We start from the raw sequence: 25,378 nt of genomic DNA, 5'->3' as shown, positions 1-25,378 counted from the left end.
TTTGACATTAAATGCAGGACGGGTTATTAACTCTGACCCCTGTTATTTATTCATAGGAGGTTTTACCTGAGAAAGCAGTATTCACTGCGTACTTCTCACTTCTACCTCCGTTTCCTTCTTGACAATCTTCAATTCAAAATATGGCCAAGGGTCTGTTTCTTTAGCCGTCGGCAACAGAACGGTCCACTTAATTATTTTCAAGTGGTACGTTCCTATATAAATGAGAGATAGATTCAAATCTACTTGTATTTGAACTGATGTTATCTAAACATCTTCAGGCAGTATTTCAAGTTACTGATCATTATTATTTCATAATTTACCTCATATAGAGAGCACAGTTGATCCAAACCAAATGGTGCGTGATAAAAAACCGGGGATCTGTGAGGAGCCGTGGTCTTTTAAGTGCGTTTTTCAGTTCTAACCGCTCCCTTTGTTTAGCGATTAACGGTGGTAAGAAATAGGAATGCTATTAATATTGGAAACCTAAAACCATCCTGAAAATAGAAAGAAAAACAATCATTCAGTGTTTGTCCCTTAAGATAGGTCAGAGGTCAACTCGGCTCGTAAATCTGGAAATGTGTCTCGTTCCCTGGGTGTTGCGTGGGAACACCCACAGCAACACTTAAGGAATGTCCCTTCCATGCAAAGTGCTGCTCGTGAAGGGACCATAATTACAAGAAGAGGAAAAGTCACTCAGGGTGGCTTTTTCTCTCCCTGTAAATAATGAGAAGTGAAATGCGCCTCCAGGACATCAAAAAAAGTGACATACTGGTGGCGCAGGGGGGGTTATAAATCTGTCCCTTAGTACTTTGGGGACAATGCAGGCATGGCCTCCTCTCCCCAAGTGAAGTGAGATGCATTCAAGACAGTAATACATGGCCAGTGCCTAGCAGAATCGAACCGAATCAGGGGCACCTTGCTCAGAGAGGTACTAGATATGGAGCAAACTGCAAGATGTAGAGACCCGGAGGGCTGGTCATCCAGACTTACAATATGCCCTTTTAGATGCCAAGAAAATGATAGCTGCCCAGACTGAATGACTCAGGTGCTTTGACTACAAATAGTATATGGGCTGGTCACATATGTAATGGGACCAAACAGGGTCCCATCTAATCTGACTATCTAACCCAACAAAGCGTGGCTCACCTATAGGTGAACTCCAAGCAGAAGGAGGGTACTGAATGTACAGCCAGGATGGCGCCAATGCCCTCTTTTCCCAGTGTTACTCGAACTTAAAGAAAAGTGTTATGTTGCATGATGAGATAGCAGCACATTCCTTCCTTGAGGCGCCACCCTTCTCACGCCTCACAGCAGAGGAAGAGGAGGAACTTGGCGGGGACATCACTCCATAGGAGATAAAAATGGCAATCAAAAACATGGCACATGCTAAGACACCAGGAATGGACAGGTTTGTTTTATGCTCCCTATTCTGCAGAACTGAACCTAGACTGATAGAGCTATACACTGCAGCCAAGACCTCCAGGTGTCTGCCTGACTCCAATAGGGAGGCCCTCAAACTACTCATCCTGAAACAAGGAAAACCCGCTTGTGACCACATTGCTTACAGGTAGCAAAAATCAGGGGGTCTCAGCATGTCAGTGGAAAACAGCTGGTGGCCTGGGCCATTCCATCAACAGTCTAAAGCAGGGGTCTCCAAACCGGTCCTGGAGGGCCGGATCCATGCCAGATTTTTTGGATATCCCCATTGAGATACATGTAGTAATTTTAAAAATGGTCTAAAGCACAATCTGGAGTTGAACCAAGGATTCAGGTCGGCTTTCTTCTTCCTTTTATACTTCCTGTTACTGCATCTTCCAGATGTCTACCCTAGTCACCTATCTGGAGATTGTGATTCCCATAAGTGCAGTTCTTGTTCAGGACCAATCCCAAAATATGAGCAAATGTACATGTGATAGGTCTGTATTAAGTGAAACAAAATATGAATCAGTGACATGTTCCCTCCTGATCCTAAAATTCTGACAAGGATCCAGCACTCATGAGCACCTTTCTATGCAGCAGAAGGCAAGAGGTGGGCATAACCCACATAATTCCCTGTAGAGTAATCACACAGAATAACCTAACAATACAGTGAGAGTACACAGAATTACATGAGCCGAGTAATTTTGCATTTAGCTCTATTTTCTTACTGCGACAATGCCCCCTCATGTCCACAATGGACATAAGGAAGCAGTTTGCATTTCAAGATAGTGCAGCGAGTGAACAAGACAGCAGCATGAGCAGCTGCTCATAATTGCTAAATGTGCACTTAGGGTAGTATTCACCACCCAATTTATTCCAGGAAATTAGCACTTGTGTTTTTAACATAAAATGCAGCCTTGCGTCTAAAATGTATGTTTTCCCTGCAATTACTCTTAAATTACCAAGTGGGTGTAATCTTGTTATTGTTGGCATTTCTGCTAAAAAAGTAGTGCAACATTACCAATGTTACTCTGATTACTGTGGTGTAAATAAATTCACTCCCATGTTGTAAATAAAACAGCGATAATGTTAAGCATTCACCGAAGACATGCTATTGTGTCTTCATTCTAGTTTTCCCGCTCCTACTTGAAAATATGGCCGGACTCCATTTTTTTCTCTGGCGTCCATCTTATATGCTACAGTATATGTAACATCTGTTTTTGTTTAGAGGGGATTGGAATGTGCATCCGGTGGGCTTCGTGAACCGTTAACTCCAACCATGTTTCGATCATGTCCATATATGGCTGTAAATCATGCTTTTAAGTTGTAACCGCCCACCTATGAGCCCCTTCTTTGTGTATAAATGGGGGCCGCATGTCCGTGTTCTTTATGCTACCTTGTACAATACTGTAGAGCGTTGTGTGGGCTGTAGTACCACCTTTAAAGGTTTATTAAACTATGTTTTTGTATTTCTGGTTTCGGTGCCTATTTCTTATGCAGTCTGAGGACTTTGCGTACAGAAGGGCGAACCCTTTTCCCACTCACGGGCCTTGCTGAGGCCTGTACTCATCACCCATGCCTTGAGAAGACCTTCAGAAGCCGGATTTGCATTATTCTACTCAATGGCTTTACTGCATTTTAGGTTAATGGTTATCAGGACAAACCATAATTTTTATTTCTCCTTGCAAAAGCATCAGATGTATACATTTGTTTTAAACATCTTTATTTTTTGAAATTTAATGACTTTTCTCACTAGTAAAATCTCTGCGGTTTGTCAGATCTCAACGTATTTTTGAAAGCAGCCCAAACCTTCAATATTATATCAGGTAATAGGCCAAATCTTTAGGATGATTTCATCTTATTACCTGTCGTCCTTTTTCCGAGTAATTGTTCTCTTGTATTCAGATCTGGTCTGAGTAATATTATGTAACATTTTGGGAAGAATATGCAAAACAGTAACCCAGCACTTGAACATATAATCGCGAATATCTCCACTGCCACCATGTATTTTCCCTGTGTGCTTAGATAGCCAAGAATGAAATACATCCAAACACTAAGGAAGAGAAACATACTAAACGTGATCCATTTGGCTTCATTGAAGCTGTCAGGTAATGTCCGTGCCAGAAAAGCTACCAGGAAGCAGACACAAGCCAATAACCCGATGTATCCCAGCATGCACCAGAAGGCAATCTCTGAACATTCATTGCACAGTAAGATGATTGTCCCAATCTTGAGTTTCATGTTCTTCTGAGGAAAGGGAGGGCAGAGCAGCAACCAAGAGACACAGATGAGGACCTGACCAAGTGTGCAAAGGGAAACTGCAGCAATGGGAACCTTGGGACCCAGCCACCCTCTCATGTTACTGTCTCGTTTTGTGGCTCTAAAAGCAATGACCACCATGATAGTTTTGGCCAACACACAGGACACACAGAAGACAAAAATAATGCCAAAGGCTGGTTGGCGGAGCAGGCAGGTTGTTGTCCGAGGGACTCCAATGAAGAGAAGGCTAGAGAGAAAACCCAGCACAAGCCCTATCAAAAGAAAGTAAGTGAGCTCCCGGTTGTTGGCTTTCACAATTGGTGTTCTTCGATATTTGATAAAGACACACAAAATTGCAGCTGTTAAAGTAGAGGATAAAGAGGCAAGGCCAGCCAGGATTGTTCCCAAAGGTTCCTCATAGGATAGATATTCTATTGTCTTTGGAACACATTTGCTTCTTCCCTCATTGGGCCACAGTTCATCTGGACACTGCCAACAGGCACTGGAATCTAAAAGAGAGAAATAAAGAGTTTATGTACAGTAGATATGCATTTTGCAGACCTAACAAGCCTTACCTTCATCTGCTGCATAATTACTTTTACCTCTCCCACAGTCTTAATATTTTCAAAGCTTGACACGGATAGTTGATGGGAACTAATATTTCAGCTGGTGCAGTGTCCTAGATTTGGCCCAGTGGAGATATTGTTACAGCATCGGAAATGTGATCATACCTGGCTATCTGAGATCTGCATGCGGAACCATCAAGTGGGTATTTTGCTTTTGTATCTCTGCCTCCTATTCATGATGGCATGTCTAACTGCCTTTATAAAGGGTTTGAAGCCCCATGCTTGCATGTTTAAATATACAATAAATAGTTATTCATAGCATTCATGCTTCACAGCCTTATTATACATAATTGCATTTGAAGACCCACTGTTACTGGATATGCACCCACTAATTTCCCATCGAAAAATTGGTAACCTAAGATGGCAAGTTAGGATGCAAGATATAGAGTCAAGATGTTTTGCTCTCAAAGTTTAATTGTTGGATATCTGATGCCTTTAAAATACAGGCTGACCTTCAAAAGTAATGAGAAACTGATCCCCCATGTACAGGTACTGGTGTTTTTCAGGATCAGGTCAGTTTTGAAGATTGGCACACAAATAAGGGTATGTCTGTGTTTTTGAGGAAGCGCTGTGTTTGAAGTTAGACACGCAAGTCTGGTTAAGTATGAAAGCCTGCCCCCAGACACCGACTCTCTCCCTGCATTTAAAATAGTGCAAGGTTCTGCACATTCAGTTTCACTATACTTTTGAAGAACCTTTAGGTATAGGAGGGCCAGCAAGAATCAGGAGGTTGTCATAGTCCCTCCTATGATTCCTTCTTGGTCTGAGAGAGGCTAGAGGTGTAATGGATGCCATTATTACTCACATGGAACCCAACTGGGTAGAGGTGACTCACTACAAACAGTTTATATACCTATTCAAGGCTGTCAGAACTCCCCAGGGCTTCCAGCTCATAATGGGTCTTAACCTTACTAACAAAGGGTCTGTGACACACATTTCAACAAATCTTCATGACATATTTATGTCAGTTTCATTGTTTTTTTAAAATTATTTTTTATTATTCAGTTTATAGCATATATGACAGATAGAAATCATACATAAATCAGTCAATATTCAATGTGCTGTAAAAGAAAAACTGAAAACCAGACATTGCAAATAAGATGGCTAAAAAATAGTCAAAAAGCAGCCAGAAAAACAAAAGCAAGGACACTAATCAGGGCACACACTTTCCATATGCTGCATCATGGGCTGCAAATCTTAATCCCTAATTGTTTTTTCTTCAATGATTTAATACGGTAGAGGTTAAATTCTAGATGAAATACATTATAAAACTTTGAGCGTCACATTTCATACGAAGGCGCCTCAGATTTCAGCTACATAGAGGCAATACATAATCGGGCGTCTGACATAGCCATAAAGAAGAATAATCTATATGGATAATACAGCTGAAAAGTGTCTTTATCTTTACACAACCCAAAAAGCATCATCTCTCTAGATATCATAACCTTAACATGTGTTATATTTGAATCAAGAATTGTGCAATAGATGATAAAAAAGTCCCAGCACACTACAATCAAAAAATATATGTACAATGTCAGCCGCCGCGGTTTGACACCTGTAACATTGGCGATCATGAGTATCGCCTCACTTCATCATTTTAACCGATGTGTAGTATAAATTAAACAAAGTTTTATAATGTTGAGCCCGTAAGTTGGCTAGCCATATCAATTGATTCTTGAACAAACAAGCCAGAGGTGCCAAGTCTAGTACTCCATTTTTAATCTTGAACATCGATATCATCTCGCTGCATAGCCAACATAATATCATAGAGAGTCCCAATCTTGGCCCGAGTAATCAAAGCTTCAAGAAGATTCATAGTAACTATAGGAGTAATACTGCAGTGCTTAAAAATAAAATCCTGCAGCTGTAAGTATTTAAAAAAGTCATTCTGGGAAATTGCATATTTGTCCATTAACTGAATGAAACAATAACCCCAGAATTGAAAACATCCCCTAAACGACAAATCCCTGTATCCTCCCATGTCCTCATCTTAGTATCCTAGAATATTGAAGGAAATAATTCTATAGAATCACAAGGGGTATAATTAATTCGATTAAGGGCAATAATTTTACGTATCCACTCCACCCTTTAAATGCAGCAGTTACAGTTTTAAATCTTGTTCTTTTGTAGTAACTCGGTTCAAGGAATCTGAGAGGCACTTGACGAGACTGGCATCCTAATAACATCAAATAAATATTTGGGGTTTCAAATGGCATTGTCTCTCCCCCAGTCACCAACATGTTCATATTTTGGAGTAAACAAGCTAAATAATAAAAAACAAAATTCGGCACCCCCCATCCCCCTCTTGACAGTGGTAGCATCATATATTTTGAAGCCCTCCGGGCCTTCTTCCAGACCCAAATAAACCTATCAGTAACACATTGGAGCTGCATTAATTGTGCGCATGTCAGCTCCAACGGTACCATCTCGAAGTAATAAAGCACCCTGGTTAATATGCACATCTTTAAAACATTACGTCGCCCAACCATCGATAGGTGAAGACATTCCACCTTTTCCAACTGCCTCTTAGCAGAACCTAATATATCCGCTCAATTTACAGCTATCTCCTGAAGCGACATCCTAATTTTAATCCCCAGATATCTAGCCTCATGAGTCACATGCAATTCATCAGGGCAAAGCCCAGCGGTACAAACAACCTTGAGATATTTAATTTATAACCCGAGGACTTCCCAAACTCTTGTGTCACATACTCAATTTCAGGTAGTGCTTGATCAGGATCAGATGTTACAACTGCTATGTCATCAGCATAGGCTAGAACATGTACATGATAATCGTCCACTACCATGGATTGTATACCATAGGTGGTTTCAAGCATTCGCAACAGTTGTTCAATATAAATAGCGAATAGTAACGGTGAGCATGGGCATCCTTGCCTTGTGCCCCGGGTAATATAGACAAAAGCTGATTCTTGCCCCATCGCACAGATCTTAGCCCTGGGTCGCTTATACATGGTCTGTAGAGCAAGCAAAAACTGGGTTCCAAACCCCATTTTACACATTACAGACCAAAGGAATACCCATGCCACACGGTCAAAAGCTTTTTCAGCATCTAAAAATATTAAACCAATATTTTTATGAAATATAGAAGCATAGTCGAACCCCGCTATAACCCTATGCAAATGATTAACCATGCTGATGACGAGTTACCAATAATGGAACAGTTTGGACTAATCGGGTTGCAAGTATTTTAGAGTATATCTTGGCATCTGCATTTAATAATGATATAGGTCTACATGACCCAGGGAGTTTAGGGGGCTTATCTTTCTTCTTGAACACCACAATATTTGCACTGTCCCACTATGGAGGGGGATTTACAGTCTGAGCAGAGATAAAAGTGGTCAGCATATCATCCTTTATAATCGAAAAAAGCATTCGGTAAACCTCAAGGGGAAGTTTGTCCGGACCGGCTGCTTTCCCAAGTGCCAAGTCATCAAGCCCTGTCTGTAGTTGTAACATAGTTATTGGGGCCTCTAGTTCCTCTCTTGCAGGGAGCCCCACCCGGGTAAATCAAATCTTGACAAATATTGTTCAATCTGATCTTGAGATACATAATCCTGGGTATATAGTTCTTTATAATATTGTTGAAAAATCTCCATTATGCCCGCCAGAGTCTCAACCAGACAGCCCTGATCATTCCCCAATGCCTATATTCGTTGAGATACTTGCCGACCACGAAGTCTTTGGGCAAGGCATCTGCCAGTTGTTTCACCATACTCATATCTCCCAGTTTTATTTATTTTATACTGAATTGCTATTTCCTGGCTCCAAACCCCATTAATCTTCGCCTTACAGCAGGCCACCATGGTCTGGGCGATTTGGCTATCCCTATGTGCACTAATTGCCAAGATAAGCTCATGTTCAGCCTCTTTCAAATCTAAAAGCAAATTCTCTATTAAAACTTTCTGTTTCCTCTGTTGAGCCAAACCATTGCTACAAGTTTCGGCCCTTTTCCCAGCCTTGAAACAGTCCCAGACCATTGATTGAATAGCTGTTTCTCTATTGTGCTCTAAAAAACGCTTAGCCCATAATTGGATATGGCATATATATTGCTCATTGGTTATCAACTTTTTGCCGAATGTAAATGAACGTTGTTCCCGCATGATGTTAAAAGGAGGCAAGTCCATAACTACAGGGCCATGGTCCGACGTAATCCACAGCATTACCTGCATTTTTGCCCCAATAGTTAAAAATCTAGGTACAAAAATGTAGTCTAACCGAACAAACTTATTATGTGGAGAGGAGAAAAAGGTATACCCAGGATCACCCTGATTCGCCAATGGCCATTCATCAACCAGACCATGCTGAGACAGTAATTGACGTAACACTCTAAATACTTTCAGCTTACGACCTCTATAACCAGTAAATTGGGGATCCCAAGTATAAGATTCCCCATGTATGTTAAAATCCCCTAGCAATAACAAGGGGGTACCCCACAATGCAAGCTCCAGCGTCTCAACTTCATCCAAATTAGAACCATATATGGTACATACTTTAGTATTAATGCCCCTATATTACATTCTGCTATTGCCCACCACCCAAAATTGTCCACCCTGTCTTTACCTGTAGGAGTTATCATTCGTCGCCCCAATATTGCCACCACTCGATTCATTGCAGCCTGTCTAGATGCCGCTAATAGTGTAAATCCCAACTCAGTCAGTATCTTACGATTTACCCAAGGTATATGTGTTTCCTGGAGACAAATAATGTCAGGGTTGATTAGCCGCAATTCCTCAATCACACGTTTCCACTTAAGCATATTATGCAACCCACATACATTGAATGAACAGATACGCAAACTATTATTAGCCATTACTGTTAAAGTAAAAAAAGATCCGTAGTCCATAGGTGTAGTTCAGGATCATAGCTTTATTCTTCAGATAAGATCCATAGTATTAAGATGTGATGAAGTGACCAGAGATAGACCCCACCAGGTAAGGCAACTGCATATTCATGTCCCACGATGACAACATGACCCTCAACAAACCGGATCCATGAGACATTCTTGAAGATGCATTTGACTCGTGGTTGGGAAAACAAACACATTGCTGAAATTCCTTATGAAAAACAACGTGGTTGGCAAAGTTTTTAACAGCAGTAGGCAAAGTGAAGAAAAGCAAAATGGCAGCACGTTTGGGACGCACTACCGTATGGCTCACAGCCTGATGGTACGTCCTTGACAAACTCTGGGGAAAGTGACTTAGGGAGGAATTCGAGAAGGAACACACAGTGCGTGAAGAACAAAGCACAGTAAGTAGCACGCAGCCCATTTTGATTTGTATTTTAACCTGAAGGCAACAGTTTAAAAAAATTTGAAAAATAAAACGTTTGCCTTTTGAATGTCTGTCGCATTTAAGAGTCCCAATTACTTTCACATCGTGACAAATCACCATAGTTTCAAAATGCCACCGTTTTACATGTTGCTTGTTGTGTGTTGCCCTCTCTCCATGGGGCCAAACAACGCAGCACACACCGACCTCCCCACAAGTAGAACAAAAAAAAACATTGACAGTGGTGTCTTTCCAAAAAATAAGACACTTGTTCATGTAAGTTTCCTCCTCGAATGTATTAAACGCACTTGTAGTCAGGATTCATTTCCAGCAAATAAAATGTTCTTTGAATCCAGTAGATGGCAGCAACAATCTTCCATTCACTCCCGATTTGCAAATAATTGCTTGATTCACTAAGCTGCCACAACAATTCGATCACTAACAACCCAGCCAGATGCAGCAATAGCTTGTTTAAAACCGCATACAGTGAATCAAACACCAGACTCAATCTGTACTTCGCCAAACAGCTTGTCGAAATTTACAGCAGACCAATACTGATAAAGACAATGAGAAAGAAACTGGCACTTACATGAAAAGGGCGACCGATGATGTGGTCACTGGTGGGGTCTTTGCGGTGCCAGGTTTCTTCAAATCCATATAGCTTGAGGTTCCCTTAGTCCAAAATCCATAAAAATACACGCAGGTTCATAAATATCGTCGCCAGTGTTAAAGTAATGAAAGATCCGTAGTCCATAGGTGTAGTTCAGGATCAAAGCTTTATTCTTCAGATAAGATCCATAGTATTAAGATGTGATGAAGTGACCAGAGATAGACCCCACCAGGAGCAGATCTCCTGCTCAGCCCCTCATACCAACTGACGTCTTCTTAATGTTCAACCCACTCAACATTCCGATGACATCATCATGGGCAAACAGTGGAGCAGGTGGGAAGCATAGGAGGATGCATAACACATTCTAGATTATAACAATTACCACCAACTAATCGCTGGTCATCAATGTACAAAAAAAAATTGAATTGTTCCTAAATCATTAAAGCACATGCAATGAACTGACATTTGACCCTTTTCACCCTTAACCCAGTGGCCACCCAACCCATTACCCCAAAAATGCCCCCCTACTACCCTCTTCCACCCAGCAGACCCCACCCCCACCCAAAGAATGTCCCTCACCCTTAACTAAGGCAATAGGGCCTATCGCCCTTTTGATGGACGTGAGGGATATGCTCAGCCAATCCCATATTCAAACAATATATACATTAGAAGTCAAAGCCAAAAAAAAACACTCTAAGTGCATAATACCAAAATTATACATATCTAATTAATGACCAACAACAACCATGCCGATGCACTGAACCATTAACCCAAAGAGAAAACATATTCTTTAGCAGAGGCCTCAGAAGTAAAAAAAACGAGTCTGTCCTTTTATTAACTGTCTTTACAGTTGCTGGTTGCAGTAGAAAAACCTGTAGACCCTAAGGGGCCCATTAGGATGTCGGGCAGATTGCCCCTGCCAGGCTGGCGGTAGCCACCGCCGGCCTGGAGATGACTGTCCAGCGCTTTTTCGCCCCGGTCCGCCATCGGATACTTCAACCACAGTATTGTCTTCATCAGTGGCACCCAAATCGATAGGTCTAACCACAGGAGTCACAGCTCTTTTCCCAATGACAGATTGGAACATTTGCGGAATCTTAGGGGTGTCCTGCCCATCAATTTCAGAGTCTTTACTACTTTGCACCTTACTATTTACATCTTGACATAACTTAGCAGCAAGTGCAGCTCGAGTTCCTACCAGGCTTTCTCCAGTGGCTCTGGTTTTTCACCACGTGCAGTTTTAGGTGCCATAGCAACCACTAAACACCCGATACCGTTACAAAGTTGCAGAGCTGCAGTACTCACTCATACAATGTAGCGCCGTACTTGACACGAATTTGCAGCAATATATTAGTACAGCATTCGGTAGACTCAAAATAGGTTCAAGCACTTTCACAATGTAGCTCAGCCATGGCAAAAAAAAGGGGGGGGGTAGAGCAAAAATGTGCCACTGCCCACCCAGCGCTCTATTGTTTTTAGCTAAAGGTAACAATTCAACCAAAGGTAGCAACTCCCACTAGTCAGTTCAGCGCTCTAGAGAAAATCACATTTTAAGGCAACAGGGGGTTGCTAGACTTTACTAGCTGTGAGTGCTCCTCCAATCTTACTGCGTGTTTCCAAAAAAAGCTCCAAATAGCTCAACAACCTCCAACGACTTCCAGTACACACAGTCGGGCACCCAATAACTTTCCCCCAGTCTCTCATGCATCTCATCTACCACGTAGGTGACTGCAGTGTTCTCACGCTAATTTGGGCCGACAACACTATCCTAATGACTAGGACAGCAATCAGCTTACAATGGTTACTAGACCGTTTTTGTCAGTTTATGAACAGTCTAGATGTAAGGGTCAATCCGTCCAAGATGCACGATAAATCAACCAAGAGAATGCCTTCTAGACACAACTCAAGGGCATCAGAAAAAGACGTAGTAACCTGCGTAACCACTTCCAATGTAGCATCAAACAAAATGAAGAATATTGTCAACAAGAACTGGAGAATCATCACATCAGGAAGTATCACCTGGCCTAAACTGAGGTTCGCAAACAGGAGAACCCCAAACCTTAAAGACATACTGGTACACACCAGACCACCACCACCGAAAAGAGGTGACCTCACCCCTCAACTATGGAATAACCCTCCAGTTATGGGTCATTACCCTTGTGGCTCCTGCTCTGTGTGTGAATTAACCACAACAACAAAGACATTACAACTTCTCCCAAACTTCCAATGGACCATCAGATATCACACCAATTGCAACACTACCCATGCAATTTACGTGATAACCTGCCCCTGTAACTTACGTTACATCGGGATGACCTGTCGAAAAGTAAATCGGAGAATAATAGAACACAGGAGTACCATCAAGTGCAAGAGGAATACAACAAAAATGAGCAACTATTACATAGAGACCCAACACACAGGGGTCGATTCTGATTCTGGAAAAACACTCCAAATAACCGTTCGGAGCGTTTTTCCTGTACGAATCGTACCCTGCAACGTCCTGCGTACGTACGTCGAAGTACGATTTGTAACAGGAGCCGGACTCCGTACGAATCGTACAGAGACCGTTCGACTCAAATCCCCGTACGAGTCTCCGTCAGAACCCGCTGTACGTGAGATCTGTACGGCTCGCGGCTGGTTTATACGACCCAGCAAGTACGATACGTGTCGGGTACGCACCGTACAACCCTTTTTTACGGGAGCTGAAAAAGCAGAGTTCGCGCCAAAACAGGTACGGAATGCCCCCCCCCCGGGTATGGTGCATACTCCCATGATCGCAGGGGTATGCCCCGTACATCCAGCATACATGGGGTACGGTGCGTACCCCTGCGGTCATGGAGGGTACGCACCGTACCCCATGTATGCTGGGTGTATGGGGCTTTACCCTGAGATCATGGGGGGTATGCACCGTACCCTATGTATGCTGGGTGTACGGGGAGTACCCCTGCGATCATGGGGGGTACGCACCGTACAGTGTGTATGTGATTGTGTGCTTTTCCGTGCGAATCGCCCTTACCTGACGTGGACCGTACGGATCGCGTACTGATGCCCCGGTCCGGATCGTACTCGTCGGGTCGTACGGTGTGTGTACGAGTCATACGGAGAGGGCCCCGGATACGTTCATACGGACGTTTTTTTACCAGATCGGAATCGACTTCACAGTGAATGACTTACGATGGGACATTCTGGAAACCCTAGCCACAAAAAAACACAATGGGTGAGAAGGTCCAATTCGAGAAGTGAAGGACTGGGTTTTTCTAAGACCCAGCGGTGCCAGGGGACAACACCTGAAACCTTCGTGGGTAACCTGTTCCGGCGTACAAATGACAGAGACACAGGACACTTCCATCGGCGTCAAAGATTTCGAGGTTTATTTACTGCAGGGAACACAGAAGTCACGAGAAGTACATCACATGTAGGTTCGCGGAGCCTGCTTCCAATTGCTACTGTAGGTCGCTCCTTTTATACACATTCCTCTCATAGGTTAACATGGTACACAAAGGTTTACAACTTGGTTCCCATCATAATCTCCAGGAGGGGTTGCTTTGCTGCATTCAGGGCCCGGAACATAAGTACGGAAACATTTGGTGGTTCCCAACTGTAAAAACCCATCTTCCCACCATTAGTACATTCCAATTGGCAGTAAACAGATCGAAGAAGGAACAGAGACAGGTGTAGAGGAAGGCAGAAGCAGTGGGGAGATCGGAAAGGGTGTAAAAGGGGTGGTATCGGGAAACACGAGCTGCAGGCATCAAAGGGACGTGCCTAATGAGATGCACGACTAAGACAATAGACCGGCACGGCAAGATGAGCCTCGAGCGGGGCCATCTGCCTTACAGTGTCATCCCCCTCATCATAAAGACACTTTCAAAGGAAACGTGTCTTCCGTAAAAGTCTTGGGAATACCAGGGTCGCAAAGCGGACAGCGTCCGTTCGCTGACTACTTGAGGGCAAGAAACAAAATGGATGCCGTATCTAAGATGGAACCCGTGGGTACAGATAGAGAAACCTGTGAAACAAACGAACGGTTTAGGCTAGCACAGCGAAACTGCGTACACCCACTAAACTCGTCATTTGCGGTTCATAGATACCAGACTCGACCATATTCGTGCGAGTTGAAAACACCACTTACGATCGTTACGGAACCTCAGACGCTCCTTTTGCCCTCATGTAGGCAAGCACTAGTCGGAATCATATTCGATATTCATCAGACCATCTAGATGTTGCTGCAACATAACTCTGTCCATCTGAGCTCCTTTGGTAACAGGCGGCTGTCTTATACACGTTGTAGCACAGAGGCCACATAAGGCAGGACCACACTGCACACAAAGGCAACACGTGAACAGAAATGCTACAACAACTCCGATGATCATCAGAATTTTCCAACCCCAAGTCGACATTAGGCCCCAAAACCACCCAAGTAGCATCCAATCCCCTACGTCCACGTGTATGGACTCAGAAATCTTATGCAACTTTGAAATGGCTTGATAGACAGTCGGAGCGTTATCTGGAATGAAAATACAGCAGCTCGAATGGATCACTTTACATACTCCACCTCGATCTGCTAAAACAACGTCTAAAACCATACGGTTTTGTAGCGTCATAAGCCTGTCCGCCTGAAGTTCTGCGGTGATATTACCAAGGGCACTGGCAGTGATATTAGCTGTCGATTCCACCACTCGAGTCAACTGTCTCAGGTTCCTACTATTGACCATAGGTCCCCAAAACGGAAAGAAACCCTTGAAAAAGTCTCCTGCCTCTTGACCGGCAGTGTCCTCTTCGCTAATCACGCCTCTCACAACTCTAGTCTTGTGATAGTCTGCATCAACGGTAAACGTCGGAGGCAACAAATTTGCAATATAGCATGTGCCCGCAAAGTCGGAGGGCAACCATGTATACGCACGATCATGACAGACAAAGTACGTACCCTTGGCAGTCAGAAACACAGGGGAAGAGAGCATCGGCAAGACATACGTCTCGGAGCAAGCACTCTCTCCAAGATGAGCTCTCGGGCTTCGGCCACGACCTTTTAGACAAAATTTACCAAGATGGGGTACGATCCATATTGGAGACGAGCTTTTAAGCTGTCTATCACCCACGAGCGGACTATACTCAGCCTCACTCAGATCCCTATAGGCTCGCACCTCTTCCTCTGGGATGAGCGACGGCTCATAGATATCCCTATCTAAATCAGCGATCGCTATGGCCAAAGGCTTGTGGTACGGACCGGGACCAAAGTGCGGAGGACGTGGCTCTCGATTGGGGTAGGAATATAGTGCACTTCGAAACATTGTTTGCAATGCTCGAGCTGAACCCTGGGAGCTATAAGGAAGGACCAGATATGGAATTCCCTTATCCGTGGTATGTGGCATTAACCCACACACCCAACAATTAGTAGTGTTAACCACTAACTGATGCTGATGAAGGAGCTGAATGAAGGAATTATTTCTGAATTCCGCACGTCTAGCCTGTTCGTGTTGGGGTAGGATATGGAAGGAATGAGGGGACACAGTGGAGATAGTTTTAGGTTCAGAAGTAGGAGTAGGTATGGCAGAAAGTAGGAAGTACTGTATCATATAATACACCCCACCCGCCAATAACGATGAAACAATTAGAAACAGAAGGAACACCTAAAACATAAAGCATTTTGTACGAGTAATCTGTTGCAGTTTGAATCTTTGCCCCTGAGCTTTTTCCAAGTCCATCAGCTTCGAAAACGCCATCCTCTAAAACCGTCCGCAACGTTTCTTGACGCACTTCGTTCTGTGTAGCAGTAGTCAATCCACAGGAGTTCCCAGGAACCGACGGTCTCTGACCTAGTGTATAGACCTACTAACCAGAAGGAAGTACACGCGCGGCCCTACGGTTCACCTGGATGCAAGGTATTCTAGTTCACAAATATATACAAAGTCTCTCAGCTGTGGAAGCAAAAACACATATGTGGAAAAAAAACTCAATATTTACAAAAATCACAGTTGTACGTGTGTTTAGACTGATCGTGGCAAAGGGGTAACGTAGATGTCGAGGGACAAAAACGAAAATTTTATTTGTCCTTGGTATTAGATCGCAAAGAGTAGCAGCTTCTCCCAGGACGTGTCTGTTCGTCAAACAATGGATCCGATGAGGGAACAGAGTTCTGTTGATCAGTCAATTGTTCAGATCTTGAATCTTGTGATGGCAAATGTTCAACAATGTCTTTCTGCTGTACTGAGGATTCTCCGACAGGCTGAGCATCGCTAAAAGGTACAAAGGTCTGCGATGCTTCAGTTTCAGACGAGGCAATGCCCTTCCTCACCCACGAGTCCGCTGGTAAAGGTATTGGAACCTTTTTAGTATGGGTGGCATGCACCCAGTGTTTTCGACCTTCCAAACGGACAGCAGTCCTCGTGGCGAGAAGAACTTGGAAGGTCCAGTAAAGCGGGGCTCGAGATTTCTTTTGCGTCCGAAGTTCTGCGTCACCACCCAGTCTCCGGGCTGGAGCTGGTGGCCTGGACCCTCCGTCTGCGTCGGCAATGCTTCAAAGACCTGTTGGTGAATTAACCTCAGTTTAGCAGTCAGATCATGAAGATAATCGATCAACATTGGGTATTCAAGATCAGAAGACACACTCGGTCTAGGGACCCCCCAAACATTCGCAGGACGGCCGAACACTATTTCGTAGGGACTTAGCCCTACTCGGGAGTGTACAGTCGCCCTTGTTGACAACAAAGCTAGAGGCAAAGCGTCAGGCCACGAGAGACCAGTCGTAGCCTGAATCTTCGCTAGTTTTAGTTTAAGGGTGCCATTATACCCTTCAACTAAACCTGCTGACTGAGGATGATTGATGCTATGGAATTTTTGAGTAATTCCAAGGCCCTTACACACATTCTTCATCACACTCCCCACAAACTCACTTCCGTTATCAGACCATACAATCCGTGGCATTCCATACCGAGGAAAGTATTCCTTCAGTAGGATTTTCGCAGTGGACAGGGCAGTATTGTCTTTGAGAGGGTAGGCTTCAATCCATCGGGAGAATGCGCAAACCACTACTAAAACGTACTTCAGGTTATTGCATCGCTCCATATGGATGAAGTCTAGCTGAATTACTTCAAAAGGACATGAAGGGGGAGCAAAATGGCCAGGAGGTGTAGGGGTTCCCTTTCCAGGATTGTACAACATACATGTCATGCAATTCTTAACCAATCTCTCAGCACACTTGGTAATACCATCATTCTTCCACACAGGGGACAACAACTTGCAGATACCTTTCGCACTAATATGCGCTAACCCGTGTGCCATCGTCACAACAGCTAGCACATACGCATCTGGCAACATCCATCTCTTATGCTCCGACAAATCAGTCCAACAACCATTCGCATCCAACTTTCCCGTACTCTCTTTCCACTTCGTCTTTTCAGTCTCAGTGGCCTCATTCTGTATCGCTTTCACACTCTCGATGGTGTCCTCACACATACCAGTCTCTGTAGGCCACCTAACCGAACTCGTCACATACATTCTAGTGCTAAGGTTCCGGGCAGTCTCCTTAGCAATCTCATCCGCGAACGCATTACCACGACCAACATCATCCGTCACCTTACGATGCGCACTACATTTAACAATCGCTACCTGCTTAGGCAATGTAAGTGCATCCAAAAGATCATTCACAAGCTGTCCATGCTGTATCTTAGTACCATGCGATGTCATAAAACCTCTCTCTCTCCACAATCGTCCAAAGCTATGGGCGACGCCAAAAGCATATTGGCTGTCAGTAAACACATTCACACGTTTCCCTTTCGACAACACACACGCTCTAGTCAAAGCGATCAGTTCTGCAGCCTGAGCAGAATTCTGATTCAATCTCGCAGTCTCCACAACAGTATTCAATGTTACCACAGCATACGCAGTCGTCACATCACCATTCGGCAATTTAAAACATGAACCATCCACATACAAGGTCCCATCGGGATCTCCCAAAGGAGTGTTTTTAAGGTCCACAGGACCTTTTGTTTCCTCCTCCGTCCGTAAGTAGCAGTCATGAGGTGCTACTTCATCTGATTCCATACTAATTGGCAATAAGGTCGCCGGGTTCAGGACATTACAACGTTTTATCTGAATATGACTTGCCAACAGCGTCAATTCATACCCAGACAACCTCGCACTCGTCAAGTGTTGGGTTTTAGTACAATTCAAAAGAGTGTCAACTGCATGCGGAACCATCACCGTACGCATATTATCCATGACCAATCCTGCAGATTGTCGGATGGACACCGCAGCTGCTGCTGTTGCTCTCAAACAACTCGGCAATGCTCTAGCTACCGGGTCCAAGGTCGAGGAAAAATATGCACATGGACGCTGCTTACCACCAAAAGGTTGCGTCAAGACACTCAACGCACAACCTTCCCTCTCGTGAACGTATAATGTAAACGGCTTGCTGTAGTCAGGGGTACCTAACACAGGAGCCGAACACAACGCGTCACGCAATTCAGAAAAACTTTTCTGACATTCTTCCGTCCATGGTAAAGGAGTTGGAACATCCTTGCATGTAAGAGCTACCAATGGTTTCGCTAGCAATGAAAAATTTGGAATCCACTGCCTGCAGTATGACGTGATACCTAAGAAGGCACGCACATCTCTCTGAGTCGTTGGCACAGTCATTCGCGCAATCGCTACAATTCTCTCTGGGGTCAACCTTCTTCCCTCCTTTGACAATAAGTGACCTAGATAGGTTACTTCTTGACAACAATATTGAAGTTTAGAAGGTGACACCTTGTGATGTAAGTCACAGAGATGTTGCAACAACGACACTGTAGCAATTTTGCAAATGTCCTGAGTGTCTGCGGCCACCAATAGGTCGTCGACGTATTGGATCAAGGCTGCACCGGCCGGCAACACAAATGCATCAAGTTGGCCCTTCAAGGCTTGACTGTATATCGATGGACTCTCACAGTAGCCCTGAGGAGCACGTTTAAACCGGAAGCTGCGACCTCCAAGAGAGAAACCGAAAAGATCTCTACTCTCTTCAGCAATCGGAATGCTGAAGAACGCATTCTTCAGATCGATCACTGAAAACCAAGATGCAGAAGCAGGAATCAGAGTCAGTAGAGCCGTAATGTCAGGCACCACAGGGAACTGAGGAATCACAATTTTATTCACCTCCCGTAAATCGATAACAAAACGATAAACAGGTGGTTTCGAAGGGTCAGTACGTTTCAAAATGGGCAGTACAGGGCTGTTGCACACGTTTCCCCGAGTCTCCTCAATGACATCTTTCTCGATCAGGTCATAGATGATCGCTAACAATGCTCGTTCACCGTCAAGAGAGATACGATACTGGGGAATACGTGGCAGTCGCACGTTAGATTTCAAGTGAACAACATAAGGGGAGATGTCAAGCAGGCCCACGTCATTGGGACCTGTTGCCCACAAAGATGCAGGAAGCGGGCTCAATTCCGGTGGAAGCTTATCGAGAGACAAGTACATTGGAGAGATAACTCTCTCACCCAAAGTAAGCTTTACTCCCGCAGGAGAACAATACAAAGTCGCATACAGACGTTTTAGCAAATCCAGGCCCAAGAGATTTTCACCACAACCAGTGGTCAAAATCAACGGAGCTTTCAGCTCACGAGGCCCAATGGTAAGAGGCAAAGGGCGCGAAACTGGATTGCTAACGGGGGCGCCAGAGAATCCAACGGAAACATTTGTTAAACCAGACAAAGGTGCGCCAGGGAGTTTCGAATGCATGATAGAACTTTTCGCTGCATCAGTGTCCAACAGAAAAGGCTCAACGACGCCCGAGGTGGCAACTGCGACGTAAGGCCCTCTCTGATCAACCGGAACTGATACCACTCCCTCTCCTTGTCTATGGCTGTCCTAGTAATTACCGTCGTCAGTTCCCTGATCAACGTAATAATGATCTACATTGTACTGCGCAGATCTTCCTTGCGATGATCCACGTTGATCAAAACAATTGTTTGAATCTGACGAATTATCTGAATGATCATTTTGAACACCGCGACCCCGACCACGTGATGCCTGTTGGGGACCACTACGACCTCCTCTAGATGCACTACCACTATTTCGATCACGTAAGACTGGACAATCGAATTTCAAATGACCCTTATGTCTACAATAGGCACACTGATTGTACCCCAACGAAGATCTCTGCGAAGAGGAGTCATTTCGAGATTGTGATCTATTAGACTGAGACTGCGATCGATTACGCTGTTGCGAATCATTCTGATTCAAACGCGGAGGATACGCCTGCTGCAACAACACTTTAGTTTTGAGTTCTTTCGTCTTTTTATCGGCGCGATCATTTTCTTCTTTCTTCCTATTCTCATAATACTGTGCCGTAGCCAATATTTGAGCAGAAGTAGAGACAGCCCACGCACTCTCAGAATTTTTTAATTTGTTGCTCAAGTCAGGCAACAAGTTAGAGACAAATTTGTCCATGAACAACCTCTGACCACCCTCGGTACCCATATCCTGACCACTATGATCAATGAATGCCTCCTCAAATCTCGTAAAGAAATCGGAGACACTCTCGTCCTTTTTCTGTTTGCAAGCGGACAACTTATCCCAATTCACCTTCATAGCTGGCATAAGTGTTTTCATTAGGGTAATTATTCTCTGAGGGAGATCAGCAATCAACTGTTCAGGTTTAGCACCACCAACTTGCAAACCATCCGCCGCTATAAGAGCAGCCCAATCACCACCTAATTCGTTTGCATGATTTTCCTGACGAATCTTTGCCCATACCGGTTGCGGAACGACATTGCCAAACAGCATATCGATATCGGCAAGATTCATTATCGTAGCATCTACGAGCTGCGATAATTCTTTATAATACCCTGCGGGATTTTTGCGAGGGTCAGGCAAAGATTGCTTCACCTTCAAAACTTCTGATCGTTTCCATGGAAGATGGATCCACACTCTCCGGAAATGTGGCAAAACCGGTGGAGCTTGAGTAGCATCACCTGGCATCCACACTGGTGGAACTTCACGCATGGGATACTGACCAGGTGCTTCTAACGGCCCCTCAATGTCTTCTACGAACAGTGCTCGAGGCATTATAGAGGGACGAAAAGATAACAACTGCTCGACAGCGCGTCGAACATTAGAACCTACTATCATTCCGCTCGAAAACTGGAGCTGTAGATTAGTCAAAGCAGTCATTACATCGTCAGATGCATCAGCCGATATTTGGTCACGTAAAACCTTGCACATTTCTTCAAAAACATATCTTTGTGTCGGTATATTGAATTGACCAAACGTATTCAATACCGAACGTGGAGGATTCCTAATGGGGTGTTGCATCCAAGCCATCGCCATATTATACAGCGCAGCACCTTCCCGATTACCGGGAAGCTGACTACGTCTTTGTGGACCGTCCGAACCAGCGGACTCAGAAATAGGTCCAAGAGAATTGAAAAAGTTAGCAGCAACTAAAGGAGTACGACGTCGGGTAGATGGAGAAGTATAACATAGGGGACTAACAAGAGAGAAGTCGGAAACAGAAGGAACGGTAGGTGTAAGTAGAGCAGGAGCAGCAGCGGGAGCAGGAGTATGAGGAAGTATGAGCGGAGGGGCAGTAGGAACAGAAGTAGGCAAGGGAGCAGGAACAGTCCGAAGAACAGGAACAGGTTGAGGAACAGGTTGAGGAACAGGTACAAGAGCAGGTACAGGAGGAACCACAGGAGCGGCGGTACCCTGTGCGTACGGAGGTGGTGACTTCAAGAGATAGGACAGTACGGGGTCCTCAACTGATTCCTCTTTCTTATCCGTACCTGTCGGTAAAGCGGGGTAACATTTATCTACAGACATGCGCTGAAGTCTATCGAAAACTTCCTTTTCCTTTTCCTCCTTATCTCGCTGAAATTGCTCTGCTTTTCTTACCGTGGTAGCAACTCCATCTCTCTGATTACGTTTGAACAGTCTGATTTCTCTTTGTTTGGCTTCTTTACGCCATAACCGAAAAGCATCAAACATGGCCGGCCTTGATTTTTTCTTAAACAGTTTAGCCTCAAGGTTATCTAATATTGGGGTTTCGAAACTACCATGAGGTGGCCAACTAAGGACACCATCCTTTTTAGTATAGCGAATCCAATATTCATTAAAGGTAATCGGACCTAACCCGTGCTTACTATAGAGCTCATAAGTTGGAGTTCCAACCGGAGGTATCGGACACGAGTCCTCCAGTCGGGAATCCGTACCACAACGTCTAAAACAACTGAACAAAGCACTGCGACCAGGCATCTTGCACACTAGCCGAGTTTCACAAACTTCAAGGGTTACGGGATTTACCAAGTCCCTGCAAAGAGAAAAAACCCTTGGTTTTTGGCGGCTGCAGACGTCAAATATTACAACAAAGAACCAAGTACTAAGAACCACAAATGCAATGGAACCATGCAACAACTAAGCAACCACAACTAAGGACTCTGGGAGCGACCCACAAATACTTAACTCAAAGATCGATGGCGTCACCAGGAAGACCCGTCAATCGTCTCGCTGTACCAAGGTCTACGCCAGGCGCCAAACAGGTCTACAGTCAGGGCAGCAGTCCGTCGCAGCCGTCAGGAGGCCGGAATCTTCGCGGGAAAAGTCGTCGGGCCACTTGTTTCGACAACAGGATCGATGAAGCGGGGTGCACCTTCCCTCGGAGATTTCACACGAAGTTCCTCACGATCGTCGGGCTTGGACCGGTACCACTGATGCAGCCCGACGTTGGGCGCCAACTGAAGGACTGGGTTTTTCTAAGACCCAGCGGTGCCAGGGGACAACACCTGAAACCTTCGTGGGTAACCTGTTCCGGCGTACAAATGACAGAGACACGGGACACTTCCTTCGGCGTCAAAGATTTCGAGGTTTATTTACTGCAGGGAACACAGAAGTCACGAGAAGTACATCACATGTAGGTTCGCGGAGCCTGCTTCCAATTGCTACTGTAGGTCGCTCCTTTTATACACATTCCTCTCATAGGTTAACATGGTACACAAAGGTTTACAACTTGGTTCCCATCATAATCTCCAGGAGCGGTTGCTTTGCTGCATTCAGGGCCCGGAACATAAGTACGGAAACATTTGGTGGTTCCCAACTGTAAAAACCCATCTTCCCACCATTAGTACATTCCAATTGGCAGTAAACAGATCGAAGAAGGAACAGAGACAGGTGTAGAGGAAGGCAGAAACAGTGGGGAGATCGGAAAGGGTGTAAAAGGGGTGGTATCGGGAAACACGAGCTGCAGGCATCAAAGGGACGTGCCTAATGAGATGCACGACTAAGACAATAGACCGGCACGGCAAGATGAGGCTCGAGCGGGGCCATCTGCCTTACAGTGTCATCCCCCTCATCATAAAGACACTTTCAAAGGAAACGTGTCTTCCGCAAAAGTCTTGGGAATACCAGGGTCGCGAAGCGGACAGCGTCCGTTCGCTGGCTACTTGAGGGCAAGAAACAAAATGGATGCCGTATCTAAGATGGAACCCGTGGGTACAGATAGAGAAACCCGCGAAACAAACGAACGGTTTAGGCTAGCACAGCGAAACTGCGTACACCCACTAAACTCGTCATTTGCGGCTCATAGATACCAGACTCGACCATATTCGTGCGAGTTAAAAACACCACTTACGATCGTACGGAACCTCAGAAGCAACAAAGATGGGCCCACCGTCTGAAACAAATATTTGTGGGCTCGATGATAACATTCCGTGGCTCAGCCTCAACCACTGAACAGACCTACTCTGACACAAATATGAACACTAAACACGCTAAGAGGAACCTAATAACGACTAAGCTCTAACGGCCTCCAGGACTCCATAGAAACCATGGATTCCAGAGCACCACTATCTCAACCCTTGTCAAACTCAATAAATCATACCCTAACAGTACCACTGTCAACTTAATGAAGCAGTCTCTAACAGTATCAATACCATATTTGAAATACAGTTCTCACTGGACTGGTTGATCTATGAATAGGATGGAAATGATATACCATATTCACGAAACCAACCATTATGAGTACCCTATACTTAACTAAGTTTCTTACCATTGATCGCCACACCACCATCAGGTTTCACAATACCAGTAATACTCGTGGCAGAGCCAGCACAAGCAGCCTGACCTTGGCACAAGCCGACACTCATATATAAGTACGTAGAACTTATTAATTTACAAAGAGACTCCATTGAGTGGCTGGTAATAAAGAATACGATCTTCTGCCCCCAACTTGTAAATTACCAGGCTCATTTTTTTACCTCATTTCAGTCGCTCCAATAAGCATAGTCTTTTTTCCATTGCTAACAACATTACCATAAGGAGACAGGAAACTATCTCCTTTCTAATCCGGGTTCAGAGAGGCAGAGCAAGCACAAGTCGTGCACCCCATGTGCAAGAGGTAGAACCTACACCAGTGAGAAACGACCTGACAGAACCGTAACGTATCACTGTTGTGACAGTTTGTAATGCGTTAAGTTTAAATGTGGTTTCCCCAGCAGGTGCTACCATCTCTGGACGCCCAATGAAGTCTTAAACAAACACTAGAAGGTACGCAAAAGAGGGGATAAGCGGGGAAAGACTGTGTGCACCACAGCTGAGACTTATAGTACTTCCACCACGAGCCAGCTGCCTCCGCCACAACGCTCATGTAAACAAGTAATAAAAACCGCGCCACAACACGCCATGACATGGGCGATGCCAATAAAATCACACAAGCTGCTTTAATTGTCGTCCCTATCTGTACAATGTGCTTGAGTTAGGAACTAGAGAATGCTCACCTTTAACAACCCGTGCATCACGCACCCGTTTAAAATCATGGGCTCAGCAGTCAAGAACACAAACAAGACGACCCCGGAGGAGACACATATATCCCACACATAATGCAACACTCCTCGAACTCTTAACTTTAAAGGCCAATTCTAATCAACAGATAGCACTGTGAGATCAAAAAACAAGAGGCGAATGCTTCTATCTTAGACTGCGTCGCTTAGTGTGTCACTGCCAAATAACTAGCATAGGCCCGCTATCACATTACCAACCTTCAACAAATGAGTTGTCAGGTTGATGCATTATATGATGAATGAACAATAAGAGAACCTTTGCCATATGGGACTGAATGAATTTCGACATTGTATGAAAAGAATTGCCATTTTTTAGTTTCTTTAAATTTCTCCTATACTCCGGTACATGGACAGCACCCAC

The 25,378-nt window shown here is 44.5% G+C and overlaps 1 protein-coding gene across 1 annotated transcript in view; it reads right to left on the bottom strand.

The window, feature by feature from the left end:
• Positions 1–3,261: 3,261 nt before the first annotated feature.
• Positions 3,262–25,378, bottom strand: part of LOC147678475 (vomeronasal type-2 receptor 1-like) — a 128,479-nt gene continuing 106,362 nt past the window's right edge. Inside the window, exon 8 of the mRNA XM_086945653.1 lies at positions 3,262–4,187. Coding sequence (XP_086801779.1) covers positions 3,262–4,187 — 926 coding nt within the window. The remainder of the gene's footprint in view (positions 4,188–25,378) is intronic.

The sequence above is a fragment of the Lissotriton vulgaris genome, chromosome 12 (genome assembly GCF_964263255.1).
Source record: "Lissotriton vulgaris chromosome 12, aLisVul1.2, whole genome shotgun sequence".
NCBI lineage: Eukaryota > Metazoa > Chordata > Amphibia > Caudata > Salamandridae > Lissotriton > Lissotriton vulgaris.
The sequence above is the reverse complement of the archived record's forward strand: the minus strand, read 5'-3'. Positions and strand labels throughout refer to the sequence as shown.